This window comes from Salmo salar, chromosome 08, assembly GCF_965601325.2.
Source record: "Salmo salar chromosome 08, fSalSal1, whole genome shotgun sequence".
NCBI lineage: Eukaryota > Metazoa > Chordata > Actinopteri > Salmoniformes > Salmonidae > Salmo > Salmo salar.
Genome location: NC_138298.1, coordinates 29048836 through 29072578, shown reverse-complemented (window position 1 = coordinate 29072578; position 23743 = coordinate 29048836). Strand labels below are relative to the sequence as shown.

The window sequence follows — 23743 nt, the reverse complement described above, 5'->3', positions numbered from 1 at the left end:
AAACCACACTCTCCCAATAAGTTTTCTAATCGGCTAACGCTCAACGTTACAGTTTCTAATTTAACATTACATCCTCAAAGACACCATCTTTTATACATTAATACATTTCCTTCTTCAAGAGGACTCTACCCCTATCTCCCAATCAGCCAACCCCTATAATAGAGAATAGACCCTTCTTGCTCAGCATCCCTCAGCAGCCCTCTTGCAGAGGACTCAAACCACTTTTTGAGAAAGCTTTTTGGGAACTGTTTTGAGAAAGCACCCTTCCAATCCCAATAATAGAGAACACCAAAAGGCCCTTCTTTCAAGAGGACTCTACCCCTATCTCTCATTCAGCCTTCTCTCGGAGGACTCACACCCCTTTTTGAGAAAGGACCCTTCTTTCAAGAGGACTCTACCGCTCTCATTCACTGAGCTCGCTATTTTCTTAAAACTAAGCTTGTTGACCCTTGATCAAAGAGTCCAGGCCTTATCTAAATGTGTTTAGGATAGAGTAGACAGTCTCCCCTGCTCCGCGGGTTTCATCTGCTCCAACCTCTATGTGGAGTGAGAATTCCCTGGGTCACTGGTGACCCTCGTGCACATTTGACTGTCTTCACTCTGGAATCAGTTGAAGACTGCCATTATCCATCCCATCCTTGTAGCCAAGAATTGTAAGGGAAATTCTGCTCTATGTGCACACAGGTGACCACAGGAAACTTTGATCAGAGGTTAGTTTGTTTAATAAGGATTTCAAGCCGGATTGCAACCCGGGGTATACACTTACAGTAATTTTCAAGTAACACACTCAGCACAAAAGATGGTGTTTTTCAGTTTTATCCCCTACTGAGGATCCCACCGCCAGGGGTGATGTCCCTTAACTTTAATACCATATAAGCTCATAATTAATAGTTGCTAATACAAAGATGTCTCTGCTAGGCAGAGTTTAGTTTATTGTGTTATTGGCAGTCAGTTTCCCAATCCCTCTTCCCATTATTGCTATCATGTGCAAGCAGAAGTAAGACTGGAATATAGCAACAACAGGAACTCTTGGTTCCCTTTATCCATCTGTTACCCAAAGTATAGTTTCAACACACAGACATATGACTTTGTACAGTTGACCTTTTCATGCACTTGCAAGGTCTATCACTGATTCTTAATCTCAAGCTCAAGCAAAACATGAATCATTGTACTTTTGGAATCACATGTAGAATTGTAATGTACAGATATTATAAAATTCCTTTCAGTTCTCCTACCAGCCTCCTCTGTTCTCATGGTGTTGTTAAACTACTTTCTCACAAATCCAGTAACGATTGTTTAAACATGACAGGTCATTTCATGCCTTTACAGGATGCCATGATTCTGTGTTCAGCTCAACACAATCCTCCTCCCGATTTGCTGGGTTGGCACCATAATTATCAGGCTGCAGTGTGTACCAGTAACTACAGGTTAAACAAGACGTTGAAGAAAAAAATATTAATTGTTTTGTCACATGAGCGAAATACAACAGGTGTAGACTTTACCATGACATGCTTAGTTATGGGTCCTTCCCCAACAATGCAGAGTTAAAAAGTAAGAAAGAAATGAATCAAACATTTGCTAAAAAAAAGGAAAATAGTAATACAACAAAATAAAAAGTAACTAGGCAATACGGACAGATAATAAACAGAGTAGCACAGTGAGTGTGAAGATTGTGAAAGAGAGAGCGTGTGTGGATGTGTTAAATTCTATTTCTAAGGGGTTTAGGGTTAAGGTTAGAATTAGTGTTGGGGTTAGAATTACGTTTAGTGTTAGGAGCTAGGGTTCGGTAAAATAGGATTTTGAATGGGACTGAATTGTGGCGTCAATATACTTGTGTGTTTTGTGTGTACATGTATGTGTGTATTTGAGTATCAGTGTAACTATGTGTGAGTGTGTGGGTAGAGTCTGTTAGTGTGCATAGAGTCAGTGCAAGAGAGTCAGTGCAAAAAAAAAAAAAAAAGAAGGGGGTTAATGTAAATACAGACATGTTTTTCAGTATTAATATGAGCATAGCCTTTATTGGACCAACAACCAAAACCTTATTGTATTTTTTTTTATGACATTTTAAGGTATATCTTTAGTGCATGTAGAATGACATTTCTGAGTGGAAACAACACTTTTTATGAACATGATTGGAAGCAATATATCATTGTTGTTTTTTATCTCCACATCACAAGGTAAAATGGTCAAATCTCTCACCCTGTGGTCAGTGGGGTGCCGTCAACCCACTTCCAGGTCCCCTCAGTAACAGTCAGTCAGACCAATCCAGGCTCCCTTATCGAGGCCAAAGAGAAACTCCTGTTGGTGAGAAAGATACTGATATTGTCAACTACTATAGACTACATTTGTTAAATACCGGAAGATACATTACTGACCAAGAGATGTTTGATTTTCTCTCTCACCTGTTCCATATCACTGTTTACGATCACCAGGTCTGCTCCTCTCTTCAGACAGTCTTGTCTGCTCTCCCTCCAGGGTTTTTTCACAGTAGACAGGAAGTACAAACTGGATTCAAACTTCTGCCAGCCTTCAAGACAGGTTTGTTCTACAAGACAAAAACATGAATTTCCATCTTATTATTCTGCACCTATTATTGTAGAATACAAACACACGTTTACTGCATACTTGATATGTGATGTTATGATCATTTATCAGGTAAACTCACTCAGATTAGAGAACTTTGTCATAAGATCATATCTCTCCTTCTGAAGCTGCTCTCTCTCCTTAGTCAGGGTGTTACTACTGGTCTGTAGCTGGTCTCTCTCTTTAGTCAGGGTGTTGTAACTGGTCTGTAGCTGGTCTCTCTCTTCAGTCATAGTGTTGTAACAGGTCTGTAGCACGTCTTTCTCTGCAGTCACATAGCCCCTGTTATCTGGAAAGGATTGAAGCATATACCTACTGGTTAATTCACTCACGAAACAGTAATTCAAGAAATCTAAATGCATATTCCCATGATAATGACAGATGATTGGCATACAGTGTTTACATTTCACCAGTAAAATGTGATGAATTATCATTGAAGATTGACATTGATGTTTACAGTCTATTTTGAAATGTGCTGTTCCTGACTTGGTGTAGGAAGGTGTTAAGAATATAATATGTTCTTGAGACAATGTGGATATAGTCAGACGTTGTAATCTGAGAATGCATTTTATGTATATTCTATAAAGATATTCATAAAATGCCATCTGTCGGTACATACTTTGATTGAGAAATAATGATGTCATACACTTTTCTTTTCACTACTGGTTACATAATACATGATTGACATCGGTAAAAGTGGACAGACTATCAGCTGATTATTGATGATGATTGATGTAAATCTGCTAGTTGGCTAGGTTGATAATTCTTTCACTGATTGGGATTTCATCTTCAATGCTCTCAAATAATAACTTCATAATATAGCCTGATTTTCATGGTCTGACCTTCACCTTATAATGGCTTCATAAAGCCTTCATATCAAAGGCTTCATAAGCACTACATAAGTGTTATTAAGCATCTAAGTGTATGTCATGCCATGTAAAGGGTTCATAAATGTGGCATAACTGTGTGATATAATCACCCATGGCAAATGTGACATAACCCATAATGTTGAATATGATATAAATATATAAAGGGTGACATGCTGTGCTGAAGGATGAAACACGCTCTAAAGTTAAGTCATTTGAGTCACATTACACCTAATCTTGTTCCCAGACACTTCCGCCCAAATTCTCAGAAGGTCTGGTGGACCAACGCATAAAACTTGGCCTTCGTTAGTTAGGTTATATTTAAAAGCACATTTTAAGAAGAGAAGTTGTGGAAATGGGCAGGGCTTAGCCATAATTATGACTTTGTGGCTGTGTTAACTATTGACGACCAGTGGGAATGTTTTTGCTGAAGGACATAGGCTGATGGAAAATATTTTACTCAATATGGCCATTAAATTTGAATGGTTGATATCCCAGGCTTATACAGCGCATTCGGAAAGTATTCAGACCCCTTGACTTTTTCACATTTTGTTATGTTAAGCCTTATTCTAAAATTGATTAAATTGTTTTCTCCCATCTTCAATCTACACACAATAACCCATAATGAGGCAAAAACAGGTTGACATTTTTGCAACTTCATTAAATATTAAAACATAAATATTACATTTACATAAGTATTCAGACCCTTTACTCAGTACTTTGCTGAAGCACCTTTGGCAGCGATTACAGCCTTGAGATGTCTTAGGTATGACACCACATTCTTGGCACACCTATATAAGGGTTTCTCCCATTCTTCTCTGCAGATCCTCTCTAGCTCTGTTATGTTGTATGTGCAGCATCGCTGCACAGCTATTTTCAGGTGTTTGATCGGGTTTAAGTCCGGGCTCTGGCTGGGCCACTCAAGGACATTCAGAGACTTGTCCCGAAGCCACTCCCACGTTGTCTTGACTTTGTGCTTAGGGTCATTGTCCTTTTGGAAGGTGAACCTTTGCCCCAGTCGGAGGTCCTGAGCCCTCTGGAGCAGGTTTTCATCAAGGATCTCTCTGTACTTTGCTCCGTTCATCTTTCCCTCGATCTTGACTAGTCTCCTAGTCCCTGCTGCTGAAAACGTCCCCACAGCATGATGCTGCCACCATCATGCATCACCGTGGGGATGGAGCCAGGTTTCCTCCAGACGTGGCACTCAGGCCACAGCCTTCCATTTTGGTTTCATCAGACCAGCGAATCTTGATACTCATGGTCTGAGAGTCTTTTGGTGTCTTTTGGCGAACTCCAAGCGGACTGCCATGTGCCTTTTACTGAGCAGTGGCTTCCGTCTGGCCACTCTATCATAAAGGCCTGATTGGTGGAGTGCTGCAGAGATTGTTGTCCTTCTGGAAGGTTCTCCCATTTCCACAGAGGAACTCTGGAGCTCTGTCAGAGTGACCATGGGGTTCTTGGTCACCTCTCTGAACAAGGCCCTTCTCCCCCGATTGCTCAGATTGGCCAGTTGGCCAGCTCTAGGAAGAGTCTCCATTTTAGAATGATGATGGCCACTGTGTTCTTGTGGACCTTCAGTGCTGCAGAACTGTCTTGGTACCCTTCCCCAGATCTGTGCCTCTACACAATCCTGTCTCGGAGTTGGCTTGGTTTTTGCTCTGACATGCACTGTCAACTCTGGGGCCTTATTTTGACAGGGGTGTGCCTTTCCAAATCATATCTAGTCAATTGAATTTACCACAGGTGAACTCCAATCGTTGTAGAATATCTCAAGGATAATTAATGGAAACACGATGCATCTGAGCTCAATTTCAAGTCTCATAGCAAAGGGTCTGAATATCTATGTAAATAAGGTATTTCTGTTTTATGATTTTTTTTTTATACATTTGCTAAAAATTCTAAACCTGTTTTCATATTGTCATTATGTTGTATTGTGTGTGGATTGATGACAAAAAATTAATCAATCAATTTTAGAATTCGTCTGTAACAAAATGTGGGAAAGGTTTCTGGCGTCTGAATACTTTTCGAATGCACTGTAGGCTGCTTGTGTAGTCAAGTAGAGCTGATGCAGTTTTTTTAGTTTGTCACATTTTTGGAAAAAGAAACATTTGAGCAGTGCTTGACCATGACTGAAATAGGTTCCAGTAGTCATTTTGGGTTCCGGTACTGTTTTATATTTAGGTGCAGGACCTCCACAATACGTTTGAGCTGATATTCCTTAAGCGGAACAGGAGCTCAAGCAGTAGAACATTTGAGGTGCCAGTACTCTGCTCCGGTGAGATCCTGCCCAAGTCAAGCGCTGGTTACCAGAAGAATATCAGGACCACTTTGAAAGTATCGGATCTCTCCTCCATTGTATTTTTCCTTGCCTCTTTCTCCTTTCCCCTCTCTCTGCAGATTTTCAGATGCAGGATGATGTCAGTATTTTTCTGTTCCTCCCTGATGAGTTCACTGCCAACATGATGCTGTTGAAGGAGAGCCTGATGGCCGAGTTGGTCCAGCGCTCCATTTGGGCAATGAGCACGTGTCTGGTTTCTCTGTCCTCTTAATGTTGACAGAGCCAGAGCATGTGTAGAAGTAGTCTAACTGGCCTGCTGCGCAAATGTAGGAAAGTAAACATTTGGGCATGTCTGACTTCTGATCATGTTAACTCAACACCACTAATTAGCTGAGCTTCTAAGTCATTTTTAATTCAATTCACACAGTTATTCAGCATACTTTTCTCACAGTATTTGAAAAATCTTTCAAACACTCTCCCCCTCGATAATCACCAGTCCTCCTGTGAAAAAGCAAAATGTCATGCTCTGAGGATCCCGTATATCCAGTGGAAATTTCAAAATACCTGAGCACATCTCCCTTCCAGCAAAAACAGCTGTGTCTCCTGAGCTCACTGGAGCAAAAAACTGAGGACCGGAATAGGCTAGTTGATCAAATGTTGCAAGTTCGCTAGCATTAGCTTCGTGACGGACCTTCCTATATACAGTAATTGGGCTGGATACAGTTGATTGATTTGATACAATGTTGCACTTCACTAATGGTAGAAAGAGAGGCAGACATGACAAGTAGAGATGAATGCGATTGAAAGAATCTACATTTTCATCAGGACATTTTCTGATTTTATTTGTTCTACTTGACAATGGAAGTTCTTGGCCTACTGCTACATTGCCTTAGGATATCTCTTCGTGTATGCACTCATTTCTTTAGGCGCCAATGAATCACGGTGTATAAATGTGTCCATATGGCAGAGGCTGGTGCTCTCCCATTAGTGGAATTTGTACTTTAAATTCCGGTTTGAAGCGGCAGGTAGCATAGCGGTTAAGAGCGAACAATCTGTCGATGTGCACTTGAGTAAGGGACTTACTCCTAATTGCTCCTGTAAGTCGTTCTGGATAAGAGCGTCTAATAAATTATGTAATTGTGTTTTGTATTATTAACCATGTGACAATTATTTTGAAAAACAAATATGTTACTATTTAAATGAAAATGTTCCACTAAAACATGTTTATGAAAATCATAACTGATCGGTAGAAACGGAAGGATAAATTGTAAACGTACCCAAACTTGAAACTCATGCACAGTCTATGAATACTTGTAAGTACAGAACTAGGAACAAAGAACCTACCCCAACACTTGCTTTGTGAGTACATAACTATAGCGTGATAATAAAATACATCTCTGCCCTGTTCAAATGTAATCCACTATAAAATGGAGTAGAGTCCCAAATGGAGTAGAGTCCCAAATGGCACTCTATTCCCTACATAGTGCACTGTCAAAAAGTACTGAGCTAATAGGGTGTAATTTGGGACACAACCTCACTCACAGAAAGCCAGTCTCAGGGAGATGTTGAGAATGACTTGTAGAACACACAGCACTCCAAAACACACAGCAGCCAGCCTGTAGAGTCTTAGTCTTCCATCTGCAGAGAAACAGGAACGCACACCATCCTACATTATGATTAAAATAGAACAAACATCATCTAACATCACTAACGACTAATATTAGATTTCTGAGAACGAAACATTTCCATTGTGGGTGGCAGCAACAATTTTCCAAAGTACACAATATAGCAGAAGCATCAAATAAAGGCACAATCTGTGATTCCTGTAACACAATTTAAAGGTGCAATCTGTGATTGCTATATCACATTCACATTTTTTTTCATTAATTGTATTTCACCATTGATTTTTGAAGAATGTAACTTATACTGTAAATGCCTCATGAGCTTAACTTTCTAACCACATCAGGACCCAAAATATCAGCTTGTTCTACCATGGAACTGTTAACAAACACTGTGTAGACTCAGATGGGTAAAACTATAATTTTGATCTCATGGATGGGATAGCCCTGTCTGTGAATTACATACAGTACCAGTCATACATAGCCCTGTCTATGAATTACATACAGTACCAGTCATACATAGTTCTGTCTATGAATTACATACAGTACCAGTTGTCACGGTTGTCATCTGGAATGGAGGACCAAAACGCAGCAGGAATGTGCTCATCTTGATATTTATTTGAACCAAGAAAACACCAAAATAACAAAAGAAGAACGAACAATCAACAAAACAGTCTTGTAAGGCTCACAGACGCAAAACAAGAAACAATCTCCCACAAACACTAACCCAAACAATTACCCATATATAGGACTCTCAATCAGAGGCAACGAGAAAGCACCTGCCTCCAATTGAGAGTCCAACCCCCCATTAACCTACACATAGAAATACCCCAACCCCGAAAGAACATAGAAGTACAAAACACAGAACATAAACCAAAACCTGGAAATAATAAATCAAACACCCTACTAAATAAACCACCACCCCGAACCACATTAAAAAATACCCTCTGCCACGTCCTGACCAAACTACAATAACAAATAACCCTTATACTGGTCACGAGGTGACACCAGTCATACATAGCTCTGTCTATGAATTACATACAGTACCAGTCATACATAGCTCTGTCTATGAATTACGTACAGTACCAGTCATACATAGCTCTGTCTATGAATTACATACAGTACCAGTCATACATAGCTCTGTCTATGAATTACATACAGTACCAGTCATACATAGCTCTGTCTATGAATTACATACAGTACCAGTCATACATAGCTCTGTCTATGAATTACATACAGTACCAGTCATACATAGCTCTGTCTATGAATTTGAGAGTGGTTACATTTCTGCAGCGTATATTTTTTTGAGAGTGGTTACGGCTCTCTGAGCGGAAGAAACGGACAGGTCACCAGGTGCACAGAGCCTGTTTCAGGTTACCAGCCCCTCAGCTGTTTACCAAAAACAGTGGTGGGGTATCCAGTGTGTGTTTGTTATAAAGATTATTTTCAGTTGATCTTATTCAATAGTTCTACATAGTTCCAATACCTGAAGTTAAACAATAAATTGAATTGATGCATTTTAGTGTACGTGACCCCAGCAGGTTGTAAACCCCAGGCTTTGTACCAGCTGAACCACACGGAAGACAGAACAATACAAAATGAACAAGTGTTTTTCTATGATGGGCTATTAGTGTGTGTGCACGTGCCAGCATACGTGTGCGTTCGTTTTGTGCGTTCATACCTCTCTGCATCTGCGTGTGTGTGAGAGAGAGAAAGATCATTTTTTGTACCTATGAGATGGGTCTCAGTCTTCACGCTCCTCGTTGCTCTGTTCTGGTTTTCTTCATTAACTTTGTTTAATTCAATCATCTGTTTGTTGACGTAGTCGGCCATCTCAAGTAACTGAACCGAATATTAATGATTACCCCAATCAATCAATTAATCAACAAATTCAGTCTGTCTGACCTCTTATTGTAATATCTATGATTCTAACTTACTTTTACTTACAGTATTGACTTACTTATGATTACCTTTCTAACTGACTCCCAATGGTAATATCTGCTGTATGATTCTAACTTCAATGACAAGTAGTTGAGTAGTTGCTCTGATATGGCTCTCCATTGTTGTCTGTCTTGTCTGTTTGTCATTGACTGCAATTGAAAGAACGTTTTAAGTATCCAATCACTTTCAAGCAAGACGTCATATTTCGCAAGGCCTATTTGTGACATTGTTCATAAGGAAGTGACATTATGATTCACACTCCGTGACTCACATTCAATCAGGAAGCTGGAAAAACTCATAGGACAAAAATAATAAAAATAAATAAACTTAGCAGAAGCATGGGAGGTCACATGACATGCTGCTAATAAAAAGAGGTAGAGGGAAAGAGAGAGAGATTTGTGTACAGCCTACAAGAAATGCTACATAATGAACTGTACATCTTAAGATTGAAAATTGGTATTGAGTGATATGATGATTATGATTAGAATTCTGAGAGCCAAACATTTCCATTGCACTGTTGGTTTTCCCCCATCGAGAGTTGGCAGCAACAGTTTGCTCAAGCTTGCGGTCATCTTAAATCTGATAAACAGGAAGCTACTGTATAAAGAAATTACACAATATAGCAATAGCATGATTTAAAGGGGCAATAAGGGATTGTTTTATCACATTTTATTTAACTTTTAAAATAATAATATTTCCCTATGGATTCTTGAAGAATGTAATTTATAATTGCCTCATGACTTTAGTTTAACAGTCTAACCCCATCAGGACTCAAAATATAAGCTTGATATACCATGGAATTGTAAACAAACACTGTGTAGCCTCAAATAGTTAAAACTATCATTTAGATCTCGTGGATGGTCGGTCCTTGCATACATACTGTAGCTCTGTCTATGAATTTGAGATAATTCTTTGTACCTGAGAGATGGGTCTCAGTCTTCACGCTCCTCGTTGCTCTGTTCTGGTTTTCTTCATTAACTTAGTTTAATTCAATCGCCTGTTTGTTGAATTAGTCGGCCATCTTAACTAATACGTACCGAATAGCAATGATTACCCCAATCAATCAATTAGGTCTGTCTGACCTCGTATTGTAATATATATGATTCTAACTTACTTTTACTTACAGTATTATCTTGCTGTATGATTACCTTTCTAATTGACTCCTAATGGTAATATCTACTGTATCATTACCTTTCTAACTGACTAATAATGGTAATATCTACTGTATGATTACCTTTCTAACTGACTCCTAATGGTAATATCTACTGTATCATTACCTTTCTAACTGACTCCTAATGGTAATATCTACTGTATGATTACCTTTCTATCTGACTCCTAATGGTAATATCTACTGTATAATTACCTTTCTAACTGACTCCTAATGGTAATATCTACTGTATGATTACCTTTCTAACTGACTCCTAATGGTAATATCTACTGTATGATTCTAACTTCAGTGACTAGTAGTTGAGTAGTTACTCTGATGTGCATCTCCACCAGGTACCTCTCTGATCTCTGTCTGTTGTCCACTACAGTATCATTTTTAAAGTATCCAATCGCCTTCAATCAGGTAGGTAAACATGACAGGATATTCTAAACAGTGTGATATAACATGATAGCTTCATGAAAACAAGTAATGACAAGTGCAGCCTTTCATCCTATCACTTTGACAGGCCTGTTTGTGGCTTCCCCAGCCTTCAAATGGAGTTCACATTAGGGCTCGTACTCTCTCTATGTCATCGATAGGGGCCCTTTTCTTTTATCTACGCTGTCTGTGTGTGACATCAGTGTGAAGAGTTATTCAGAGGTGTGTGTGTGTGTGTGGGACATCTGTCTGCATCTTTATCAGAAAACGGGAACTTCACACGTGTGTCTGTGTGTGTGTCTGTGTGTGTGTGTGTGTCTGCCTGCGTGCAGCATGTATCCTCTCAGTACTGTTCTGCCTTCTGTCTCTGTCCAACTCCAAGTCACATTGTTTTAACAATCCAATCACATTCAATCAGGAAGCTGGTAAACCTGCTAGGTTCCTTTCTTACTTAATTTGAGCCTTAGTTCATCTTCTTACTACAGTGGTTTATGCTAATAATTGATTATGAAAAAAGCACAAGCCTATGGCAAATCACATAACGTGTTTCTATTTAAAACAATGAATGCAAGCATTTTACAGATGACAGTATGTCTACACACTGTTTAACTAGAGAGAGATGCATTAGCACTGTAGCACTACTATATAATGAGCTACTGTATAACTCTTCACAAATCCAGTTATGTTGAGAGGTAAATGATATGTCAGAATATTTATATACAGGCTTAGAATACCCCATTTTAACCTCAGTGTCACGCCCTGACCTTAGAGATCCTTTTTATTCTCTATTTTGGTTAGGTCAGGGTGTGACTAGGGTGGGTAGTCTAGTTTTTTCATTTCTATGTTGGCCGGGTATGGTTCCCAATCAGAGGCAGCTGTCTATCATTGTCTCTGATTGGGGATCATATTTAGGCAGCCTTTTCCCCACTGTGGTTGTGCGATCTTGTCTATGTCTAGTTGCCTGCGAGCACTACATTAGCGGCACGTTTCGTTTTGGTCTGTATTGTTTTTGGTGAGTTTAATTTATTAAAACATGTGGAGCTCTACGCACGCTGCGCCTTGGTCCATTTCTAACAACGATCATGACTCTCAGCACAGTCCTAGTTACAGTATATCCTGGTACACCACATTATCAGGTTGTTTTGCCCCACAGTACAGTACCTACAGTGTGTTGGTGTGTCTTAGAAAGAGAGAATGAAGTGTGCACTGTAGGGTGCTGTATGTGTGCTCGTCCTGCCACCAGTCTCCTCTGTTGTCATGGTGTTGTTAAACCACTTTCTCACAGATCCAGTGACGATTGTCTGAACATGACTGGTCATTCCATGCCTTTGCAGGAGGCCATGTTTCTGTGTTCAGCTCAACACAGTCCTCCTCCCCATTTTTTGGGTCGACACGACCATTATCAGGCTGCTGTGAGTGCCAGTAACTACAGGGTAAACAAGACAGAGAAATAATGAATAAATATTTTGATTGGTCACATGCGCCGAATACAACAGGTGTAGACTTTACCGTGAAATGCTTAGTTACGGGTCCTTTCCCAACAATGCAGAGTTAAAAAGTAATTAAGAAATTAATAAAAAATGTGCTTAACAAAAAATGAAAATAGTATCAAAACAAATAAAAAATGACGTGTCTATATACGATTACCAGTGCCGAGTCAATGTGCAGGGGTACGAGGTATGTAGTTTAGGTAATTGAGTTTATACTGAAAATATTCACACCGCTTGACTTTTTCAAATGTTGTTATGTTACAAAGTGGGATTAATATTGACTTAATTGTAAAAAAAAATTGACAATCTACATAAAATACTAACATTTCTTTGAACATTTGTGTCAGTATTCAACCCCCTGAGTCAGTAAGTCTTAGAATCACCATTGGTCTTTTGGGGTAATTTTTTTAAGAGCTTTCCACACCTGGATTGTGCAACATTTGTCCATTATTCTTAGAAACAATTATTCAAGCTCTGTCAAATTTCATTGCTGATCTTTGCTAGACAACCATTTTTAGGTCTTGCCATACATTTTCAAGGAGATTTAAATCAAAACTCCGAACAATTTAACATTCACTGCCTTCTTGGTTATGAACTCCAGTGCAGGTTTGGCATTGTGTTTTAGGTTATTGTCTTGCTGAAAGGTGATTTCATCTGCCAATGTATGGTGGAAAACAGGTTTTCCTCTAGGATTTTGCCTGTGCTTAGCTCCATTCCATCCTTAAATCCTTAAGAGTCCATTGACACACCTGTGCGTCAGTCTAAGTCAATTTAAGCTAGAGATATCTGTTTTTTTTTTGCATGGGATGGTGGCCGAGCTACAGTGGTGTTTGCCAGACCATGATACATCCTGAAATGCAGCTGTCTCAATAAAAACTGTCTGTACAAGCCACTCTCTGGAAAGGCGAGACTCTCACGAACACCATGGTTTTCTCTATTTTGCTCTACGACCCTCCCAACTGTCATTGGACTCATCTCTAGTCGGTAACCCTGATGTCCCAACTTCTGTCTGTCCAAACCGTTTGAGCATTTTTTTTGCTCTAGTGCCTTGTTGCAAACAGAATTCCTCAGTTTTCTCCTATCACAGCCATTCAACTCTGTAACTGTTTTAAAGTCCTCATTGACCTCATGTTATAATCCGTGAGCGGTATCCTTCCTCTCCAGCAACTCAGTTAGGAAAGATGCCTGTATCTTTGTAGTGACTGGGTGTATTGGTACACCATTCAAAAGTGTAATTATTAACTTCACCATGCTCAAAGGGATATTCAATGTCGGCTTTTTTGTTTTTACCCATCTGCCAATAGGTGTCCTTCTTTGCGCAGCATTGGAAAACATGTTAAACACTATTATTGCACACAGAGTCCATGCAACTTATGTCAGTTGTTAAGCAAAATTTGACTCCTGAGCTTATTTAGGGTTGCTATAACAAAAGGGTTGAATACTTATTGACTCAAGACATTTCAGCTTTTCATTTTAAATTCATCCACAAACATTTTGAAACACATTCTACTTTTATATTATGGGGTATTGTGTGTAGGACAGTGACAAAAAATATCTAAATTTAATCCATTTTAAATTCAGGCTGTAACATAACAAAATGTGGAAAAAGTCAAGAGGTATGAATACTTTCTGATGTAGGTAGGGGTTTTAACTAGGCAATCAGGATAGATAATTAACAGAGTAGCAGCAGTGCATGTGAAGTGTGTGTGTGTGTGTGTGTGTGTGTTTGTGTGTGCGTGGACGTGTTTACCAACTGGGGACATTTTGTTCGACCCCACGAGGTCAAATGCTATTTCTAAGGGGTTTAAGGTTAAGTTTAAAATTAGTGTTAGGATTAGAATTAAATTAAGGGTTAGGAGCTGGGGTTAGGGTTTGGTTTAGGGTAAGAGTATGGGTTAGTGGTTAGGGGAAAAAGGATTTTGAATGGGACTGAATTGTGTGTCCCCACAAGGTTAGTTGTACAAGACCACACACACACACACACACACACACTTGTGTGTGTTGGCGTCAATATGCATGTGTGTTTTGTGTGTGTGTGTTGGAGTATCAGTATAGTATGTGTGAGTGTGTGGGTAGACTCTAGTGAGTGTGTGGGTAGAGTCTAGTGAGTGTGTGGGTAGAGTCTAGTGAGTGTCTGGGTAGAGTCTAGTGAGTGTCTGGGTAGAGTCTAGTGAGTGTCTGGGTAGAGTCTAGTGAGTGTGCGGGTAGAGTCTAGTGAGTGTGCGGGTAGAGTCTAGTGAGTGTGCGGGTAGAGTCTAGTGAGTGTGCGGGTAGAGTCTAGTGAGTGTGCGGGTAGAGTCTAGTGAGTGTGCGGGTAGAGTCTAGTGAGTGTGCGGGTAGAGTCTAGTGAGTGTGCATAGAGGTCTCTATCATACCTGGATGCTCAAATCTCACCTTATGGTCAGTGGGGTGACGTCCACCCATGTCCATGTCCCCTCAGTAACAGAGTCAGTCAGACCAATCCAAGCTCCCTTATTGAGGCCAATGAGAAACTCCTGTTGGTGAGAAAGATACTGATATTGTCAACTACTATAGACTACATGTGTTAAATACTGGAAGATACATTACTGACCAAGAGATGTTTGATTCTCTCTCTCTCTCTCTCTCTCACACACACACACACACACACACACACACACACACACACACACACACACACACACACACACACACACACGCACACGCACACACACACCTGTTCCTTATCACTGTTTATGATCACCAGGTCTGCTCCTCTCTCCAGACAGTCCTGTCTGCTCTCCTTCCAGGTTTTAGTCTCAGTAGAGATGAAGTACCAACTGGATTCAAACTTCTGCCAGCCTTCAGGACAGGTTTGTTCTACAAGACCAAAACATGAATTTCCATCTTATTATTCTGCACCTATTATTGTAGAATGTTGAACACAAGTTTACTGCATATTAGATATGTGATGTTATGATCATTTATCAGGTAAACTCACTCAGATTAGAGAACTTTCTCATGAGATCATCTCTTTCCTTCTGAAGCTGGTCTCTCTCTTTAGTCACATTGCCTCTATTATCTGGAAAGGATTGATCCATATAGCTACCGGTTAATTCACTCACGAAACAGTAATTCATTGAGATCTAAATGCATATTCCCATGATAATGATTGAGATGACTGGAATGCAGTCTGGACATTTCACCAGTAAAACATGAGGAATTATCATTCAAGATTGACGTTGATGTTTACACCCTATTTTGAAATGAGGTATGCCTGACTTGGTGCAGGAAGGTGTTAAGAATATAACATTTTCTTGAGACAATGTGGATATAGTCAGACGTAATCTGAGGAGGCATTTTATGTATATTCTATGAAGATATTCAAAAGGTGCCATCTGTCGGTACAAACTTTGATTGAGAAATTAAACAAATATCACTACACCACTGGTTACAAAAGACATGATTGACGTTGGTAAAAGAGGACAGACGATCAGCTGATCATTGATGTTGATGATTGATGTAAATCTGCTTGTTAGCCAGATCAATAATTTAATCTTCAATGGTCTTATCAAAGGGTTCATAAAGCCTTCATAATGCCTTCATAAGCACTACATAAATGTGTTATTAAGCATCTATAAGTGTATGTCATGCTTTATAAAGGGTTCATAAACGTGTCATAACTGTGTGACATAATCACCCATGTCAAATGTGACATAACCCACTATGTTGAATATGATAAAAAACATATAAAGGATGACATGCTGTGCTGAAGGATGAAGCACATTCTAAAATTAAGTCATTTTAGTCACATTACATCTAATCTTGTTCCCAGACACTTCCGCCCAAATGCTTGGAAGGTTTGGTAGACCAACACATCAAACTTAGATTTAGGGTTAGATTTAAAAGCAGTTGTGGAAATGGGCTGTAATTATGACTTTGTGCCTGTATTAACTATCGAAGACCAGGGGGAAAGTTTTTGCTAGTGGACATAGCCTGATGGCAAATATTTTACTCAATAAGGTCCCATAGAATTCTGTGGTCACTCCCACTAACTTTGAGTGGTTGATATCCCAGGCTTAAACAGCGCATTTGGAAAGTATTCAGACCCCTTGACTTTTTTCACATTTTGTTATGTCACAGCCTTATTCTAAAATTGATTAAATTGTTTTCTCCCCTCATCAATCTACACACAATAACCCACAATGGCAAAAACAAGTTTTTAGAAATGTTTGGAACTTAACTAAAAATAAAAAACTTAAATATTTACATTTACATAAGTATTCAGACCCTTTACTCAGCACTCTGTTGAAGCACCTTTGGCAGCAATTACAGCCTTGAGATTTGTAGTGTATGACACTACATTCTTGGCACATTTGGGGAGTTTCTCCCATTCTTTTCTGCAGATCCTGTCAAGCTCTGTCAGGTTGAATGGGGAGTATTGCTGCACAGCTATTTTCAGGTCTCTACAGAGGTGTTCGATTGGGTTTAAGTCCAGGCTCTGGCTGGGCCACTCAAGGACATTCAGAGACTTGTCCCGAAGCCACTCACGTTTTGTTTTGGTTTTATGCTTACAGTCATTGTCCTGCTGGAAGGTGAACCTCCGCCCCAGTCTGGAGCAGGATTTCATCAAGGATCTCTCTGTACTTTGCTCCATTCATCTTTCTGCCGATCCTGACTAGTCTCCCAGTCCCTGCCACAGAAAAACATCCCCACAGCATGATGCTGCCACCATCATTCATCAGCGTAGGGAAGGTGCCAGGTTTCCTCCAGACGTGATGCTTGGCATTCAGGCCAAAATATCCATTTTGGTTTCATCAGACCAGCGAATCTTGTTACTCATGGTCTGAGAGTCTTTATGTGCCTATTGGTGAACTCCAAGCGGACTGCCATGTGCCTTTTACTGAGCAGTGGCTTCCGTCTGTCCACTCTACCATTAAGGCCTGATTGGTGGAGTGCTGCAGAGATTGTTGTCCTTCTGGAAGGTTCTCCCATCTCCACAGAGGAACTCTGGAGCTCTGTCAGAGTGACCATCGGATTCTTGGACACCTCCCTGACCAAGGCCCTTCTCCCCCGATTGTTCAGATTGGCCGGGCGGCCAGCTCTAGGAAGAGTCTTGGTGGTTCCAAAGTCCCTCCATTGAAGAATGATGGAGGCCACTGTGTTCCTGGGGACCTTCAATGCTGCAGAAATTTCTTGGCACCATTCCCAAGATCTGTGCCCCGACACAATCCTGTCTCGGAGCTCTATGGACAATTCCTTCGACCTCATGGCTTGGTTTTTGCTCTGACATGCACTGTCAACTGTGGGGCCTTACATAGACAGGGGTGTGCCTTTCCAAATCATGTCCAATTAAATTATATTACTGCAGGTGGACACCAATCAAGTTGTAGAAACATCTCAAGGATAATGAATGGAGGCAGGATGCACCTGAGCTCAATTTCAAGTCTCATAGCAAAGGGTCTGAACACTTATGCAAATAAGGTATTTCTTCTGTTTATTTTTCACAAATTTGCCCCCAAAAAATCTAAAAACCTGTTTTCGCTTTGTCATTATGGGGGTGTTGTGTGTAGATTGATGAGGGGAAAAAATATTTCAATACATTTTAGAATAAGTCTGTCACTTAACAAAATGTGGAAAAAGTGAAGGCTTCTGAATACTTTTCGAATGCACTGTACACTTGGCTTGTGTAGTCAAGGAGGGCGGAAGCAGTTTTTTTGTTTTTGTTGTCACATTTTTGGAATAAGAAACACATTTGAGCATTGATGCTTTTCATTACTGGCAGTGCTTGACTTTGACTGAAATAGGTTCCAGTAATAATTTTGGGTTCCAGTACTGTTTATATTTAGGTGCAGTACCTCCACAATACTGTTGAGCTGATATTCTATATGAGGAACAGGAGCTCAAGCAGTAGAACATTTGAGGTGCCTGTACTCAGATGAGCTTCTGCCCAAGTGAAGCACTGGTTACCGGAAGAATATGAGGACCAATTTTAAAGCATTGGATCTGTGCCTCGACACAATCCTGTCTCTGAGCTCTATGGACAATTCCTTTGACATCATGGCTTGATTTTTGCTCTGACATGCACTGTCAACTGTGGGGCCTTATATAGACAGGGGTGTGCCTTTCCAAATCAAAAATTGAGAGTTGGCGTCACCTTGTGGAAATATTGAAAACAGGCAGGTGGATCACATCCTGACAAAGCCCCTGGGAAGAAGAGCTGGCTCTGTTACTCTGGGTGTTGCCAACTTCAAAGGTCCAAGAGGGCTGGGGTTCAAGTCCTTATCTCATCTCCTGAAGTTTTCACCTTTCACCTCGTATTTATGAGTGTGTATGGCTAGATAACAAGTAGAGGGATGGAGGACTTCGAGCTAGATGGGGAGGCACTCACCCGCATTGCCATGATTTCACAGGACCATTACCCAGTGAAATTGGGCATCAACTTAGACCTGGGCTGCACAGTATTTATTAAATGTATTTTAACTAGGCAAGACAGTTAAGAACAAATTCTTATCTACAATGACGGCCTAGGAACAGTGGGTTAAATGCCTTGTTCAGGGGCAGAACAACAGATCTTTACCTTGTCAGCTCAGGGATTCGATATAGCAACCTTTTGCTTATTGGCCCAATGCTCTAACCACTAGGCTACCGCCCCAAGTAATGACACAGTTTATTTGTATAAAACGTTTCAAATACTTTTTATTGTTCATTAACTTATTTTCCAATTGATCTGTTCTCTCCTCTTCTCCATTTTATTTATTCCCTGCCTCTTTCTCCTTCCCTCTCTTTCTCTCTCTCTCTGTGCAGATTTTCAGATGCAGGATGATGTCAGTATGTTTCTGTTCCTCCCTGATGAGTTCACTGCCAACATGACGCTGGTGGAGGAGAGCCTGATGGCCGAGTTTGTCCAGCGCTCCATTTGGGCAATGAGCATGTGTCTGGTTTCTCTGTCCTCTTAATGTTGACGGAGCCAGGGAGCCAGAGCATGTGTAGAAGTAGTCTAACTGGCCTGCTGCGCAAATATAGGAAAGTAACCATTTGGGGATGTCTGATTTCTGATCGTGTTAACTCAACACCACTAATTATCTGAGCTTCTACAGTAAGTCATTATTTCTTCACCTTTACATCCATTGTGAATGTTAGTTCCTCACAGTATTTGAAAAATCTTTCCAACACTCTCCCCCTTGATAATCACCAGTCCTCCTGTGAAAAAGCAAAATGTCATGCTCAGAGGATCCCATATATCCAGTGGAAATTTCACAAAATACCTGAGCACATCTTCCTTCGCACAAAAACAGCTGTGTCTGTCCTGAGCTCACTGGAGCAAAAAACTCTGAGGACCGGAATAGGCTAGTTGATAAAATGTTGCAAGTTCGCTAGCATTAGCTTCGTGACGGACCTTCCTATATACAGTAATTGGGCTGGATACAATTGATTGATTTGATACAAAGTTGCACTTCACTAGTGATAGAGCAAGGTAGAAAGAGAGGCAGACATGAGAAGTAGATAGATGAATGTGATTCAAAGAATCTACATTTTCATCAGGATATTTTCTGATTTTATTTGTTCTAGTTGACAATGGAAGTTCTTGGCATACTGCTACATTGCCTTAGGATATCTCTTCGTGTATGCACTCATTTCTTTAGGCGCCAATGAATCACGGTGTATAAATGTGTCCATATGGCAGAGGCTGGTGCTCTCCCATTAGTGGAATTTCTACTTTAAGATGATTACTATTTTAATTCCGGTTTGAAGAGGCAGGTAGCATAGCGGTTAAGAGCGTTGGGACGGTATACTAGGTGAACAATCTGTCGATGTGCCCTTGACTAAGGGACTTACTCCTAATTACTCCCGTAAATCGCTCTGGATAAGAACATCAACGAAATGATGTAATTGCGGTTTGTATTATTAACCATGAGACAATTATTTTGAAAAACAAATACGTTACTATTTAAATGAAAATGTTCCACTAAAACATGTTGACACGCGGATCGGTAGAAATGGAAGGATAAATTGTAAACGTTCACAAACTTGAAACTCATGCACAGTCTATGAATAGACCCTTGTAAAGAGAGCGCACATTTCGTTGTACTGCATAATTACAACAGGTGTGTTTATTTTTGTGTGTCAACATTAACAAACTACAGGAACTGTGATCGTTGATTTTAAGTACAGAACAATGTGATGATAAAATACATATCTGCCCCATCGGCGCTGTTCAAATGTAGTCCGTTATAAAATGGAAAAGGGTCCCAGATGGCACTCTATTCCCTGCATAGTGCACTGTCAAAAGAACAGAGATACTAGTGTGTCATTTGGGACACAGACTCACTCACAGAAAGCCAGCCTTAGGGAGATGTTCAGAATGACTTGTAGAACACACAGCACTCCAAAACACACAGCAGCCAGCCTGTAGTGTCGTAGTCTTCCATCTGCAGAGGAACACACACACACACACACACACACACACACACACACACACACACACACACACACACACACACACACACACACACACACACACACACACACACACTCAGAAACAGAAACAGAAAAACACACACACAGAAACACACACACACCATCATCCTATATCACTAAAGATTATGATTAGGATTCTGAGAACAAAGCATTTCCATTGCATCATTTGTTTTCCCCTGAATTAGGGTTGGCAGCAACACTTTGCTCAAGCTTGTGGTCACCTCACATCAGATAAACAGGAAGCTACTGTATGAAGAAATTACCAAAATTACACAATGTAGCTGAAGCATGATTTAAAGGGGCTATCTTTGATTGCTTCATCCATTTTTTTGGACTTTGAAATGTATAATATTTACCCATTCATTCTTCATGAATGTAACTTATAAATGCCTCATGAGCTTAGTTTAACTATGTAACCCCATCAGAACCCAAAATACACACTGAGTGGAGAAATGTAACCACTCTAAAATGCATAGACAGAGCTATATATGCAAGGAATGACCATCCATGAGCTCAAAATTATAATTTAAAGATGCACTATGCAGAAATCGCTCCGCAATTTCCTGGTTGCAAAAATTCGAATGTGTTTATGTGACAAAACAAGCCGTCATTGTGTAAAAATGCAACTTCAGAAAGGGAAGCAGAGAAAAACAACACATAGAACAGATCTACCACTTCTTAGACTTGCTTTCAATGGGAATGAAAGATCTATAACTCACATTTCTATATGAATTTGGTAGGATCTCCCAAATATACAGAGTTTGTACAATTCCATAATTTACAATTCCAGAGTAAAACAAGCTTACACTGAGCATACAGAGCTGTGTGTATGAATTTGAGAGTGCTTACATTTCTCCAGCCCCTCAGCTGTTTACCAAAAACAGTGGCAGGCTGTCCACTTTGTTGTTGTTTTAAAAGGTTATTTTCAATTGATCGTAATAAAATAGTTTCAGTAATTGAAGGGGAAAAAATTATGCATTTTAGTGTGACTCCAGCATGTTGTAAACCCCACTCTCCTTACGAACTGATCCACCCAGAAGACAGAACACTCAAAAATATACAAGCTATGTATGTTATTCTTTCATGTTATTTTATTTGTGTGTGTGTGTGTGTGCGTGCGTGCATGTGTTTGGTTCGTCTATGCCTGCAGGCGGGCGTGCGTCCGTGAGTGTGAGAGAGAGAAAAATAGCTAATTATTTGTCCTTACCTGAGAGATGGGTCTCAGTCTTCACGCTCCTCGTTGCTCTGTTCCGGTTTTCTTCATTAACTTTGTTTAATTCAATCACCTGTTTGTTGACGTAATTGGCCATCTTAACTAACCGTACCGAATATCAATGATTACCCCAATCAATCAATGAATGAACTAATTCAGTCTGACTGACCTGGTATTGTAATATCTATGATTCTAACTTACTTTTACTTACAGTATTAACTTACTGTATAATTACCTTTCTAACTGACTCCTAATGGTAATATCTACTGTATGATTACCTTTCTAACTGACTCCTAATGGTAATATCTACTGTATGATTTATTCTAACGTCAGTGACTAGTAGTTGAGTAGTTGCTCTGATATGCGTCTCCACTGGTACCTCTCTGATGTCTGTCTGTGGTCGACTGCAGTTGATAGAATCCAATCAGATTCAAGCAGGAAGTCATATTTCGCAAAGCCTGTTCGTAACATTGTTCATAAGGAAGTCACTTTCGCTTGCACTCCGTGACTGGCCATCGATGGCCATATAGGGGCCTTTTTTCCTGTCTATGCTGTGTGTGTGACATCAGTGTGAGGAAATATTCAGAAGTGTGTGTAGGATATCTATGTCTGCTTCTTTTTGTTTGGTTTTAAAGGGGAACTTCACAGACGTGTGTGCGTTTGTGAATGTGTGTGTGTCCTAAGTTCTGTTCTGCCCTCTGCCTGTGTCCAACTGCAAGTCACACTTTTATAAAGATCCAATCACATTCAATCATGAAGCTGGTAGACCTCAGAGGACACTGTTCCTTTATTTATTAATCTGTGCCGTTGATCTGCTTATAAAATCAATTGATGATAATTATCGATCATGAAAAAAAATCTAGAAAAATGATGAGTACATTTAGCAGAATTCAAGCATTTTAGAGCACAGTATGTCTACACACTCATCTAAATCTTAACATAACATTATTTTTCTCTGTCCATCATTAATTAAAATGTTCTTCCTCTAAGGCTCTCTCTGACAAGGCTCTATCTCAATGGTCTTTCCTTGATTCCTCTTCTCTTATCACCTCTCCTTCTGCTTAACCCTATTAGAGGAGAAGGTCCAAGGTCCCGCCCCGAGGATTGTATTATCCAATGTGTTTTTAGAAGGAGGGGAGGAAAGAGGATGCGAGGAGGAACCGAGGAAGGATGAATTGAGAAAAAACCCATAGACAAGTGTGTAATACCACTATTTTACCTCTATGTTGAGTTCATGGTGAGTTCATCTCTCACTTTAACCACTAGGTGGGATCATCACTTAACCATTCAGCACTGTATCCAACCATCAACATGAGAGAGGTAGAGGTAGAGAGACAGAGATATTTGTGTAGAGCCTACATGCAATGCTATATAATGAACTATACATCTTAACATTAACAACAGCTTTTACGTGATATACAGTACCAGTCAAAAGTTTGGACACACCTACTCACCTTGTTTATTTTACTATTTTCTACATTTTAGAATAATTTTAGAATAATAGTGAAGATATCAAAACTATGAAATAACACATATGGAATCATGTAGTTACCAAAAAAGTGTTAAACAAATCAAAATATATTTTACATTCTTCAAAGTAGCCAACCCTTGCATTGATGACAACTTTACACACTCTTGGCATTCTCTCAACCAGCTTCACCTGGAATGCTTTTCCAACAGTCTTGAAGGAGTTCCCACATAGGCTGAACACTTGTTGGCTGCTTTTCCT

At 39.9% G+C, this 23743-nt stretch overlaps 1 protein-coding gene across 2 annotated transcripts; it reads right to left on the bottom strand.

Annotated features, from left to right (window-relative positions):
* Positions 1 to 699: 699 nt before the first annotated feature.
* Positions 700 to 22398, bottom strand: LOC106610431 (CD209 antigen-like protein C). Of its 2 annotated transcripts, XM_082978541.1 has the most exons (12): positions 22009 to 22398; positions 20657 to 20752; positions 15322 to 15402; positions 15058 to 15200; positions 14757 to 14857; positions 9077 to 12298; positions 7891 to 7953; positions 7270 to 7365; positions 2666 to 2872; positions 2403 to 2545; positions 2200 to 2298; positions 700 to 1421 (listed from the first exon to the last, which is right to left on the bottom strand). In XM_082978541.1, the coding sequence occupies exons 6-11, from the start codon at positions 9177 to 9179 to the stop codon at positions 2242 to 2244; spliced, it is 669 nt and encodes a 222-aa protein (XP_082834667.1). In that variant the 5' UTR covers positions 9180 to 12298; positions 14757 to 14857; positions 15058 to 15200; positions 15322 to 15402; positions 20657 to 20752; positions 22009 to 22398; the 3' UTR covers positions 700 to 1421; positions 2200 to 2241. The 2 variants fall into 2 exon arrangements, with proteins under 2 accessions (XP_082834667.1, XP_014065274.1); XM_014209799.3 differs by lacking the exons at positions 700 to 1421; positions 2200 to 2298; positions 2403 to 2545; positions 2666 to 2872; positions 7270 to 7365 and having other exon boundaries at positions 7942 to 12298.
* Positions 22399 to 23743: the final 1345 nt, after the last annotated feature.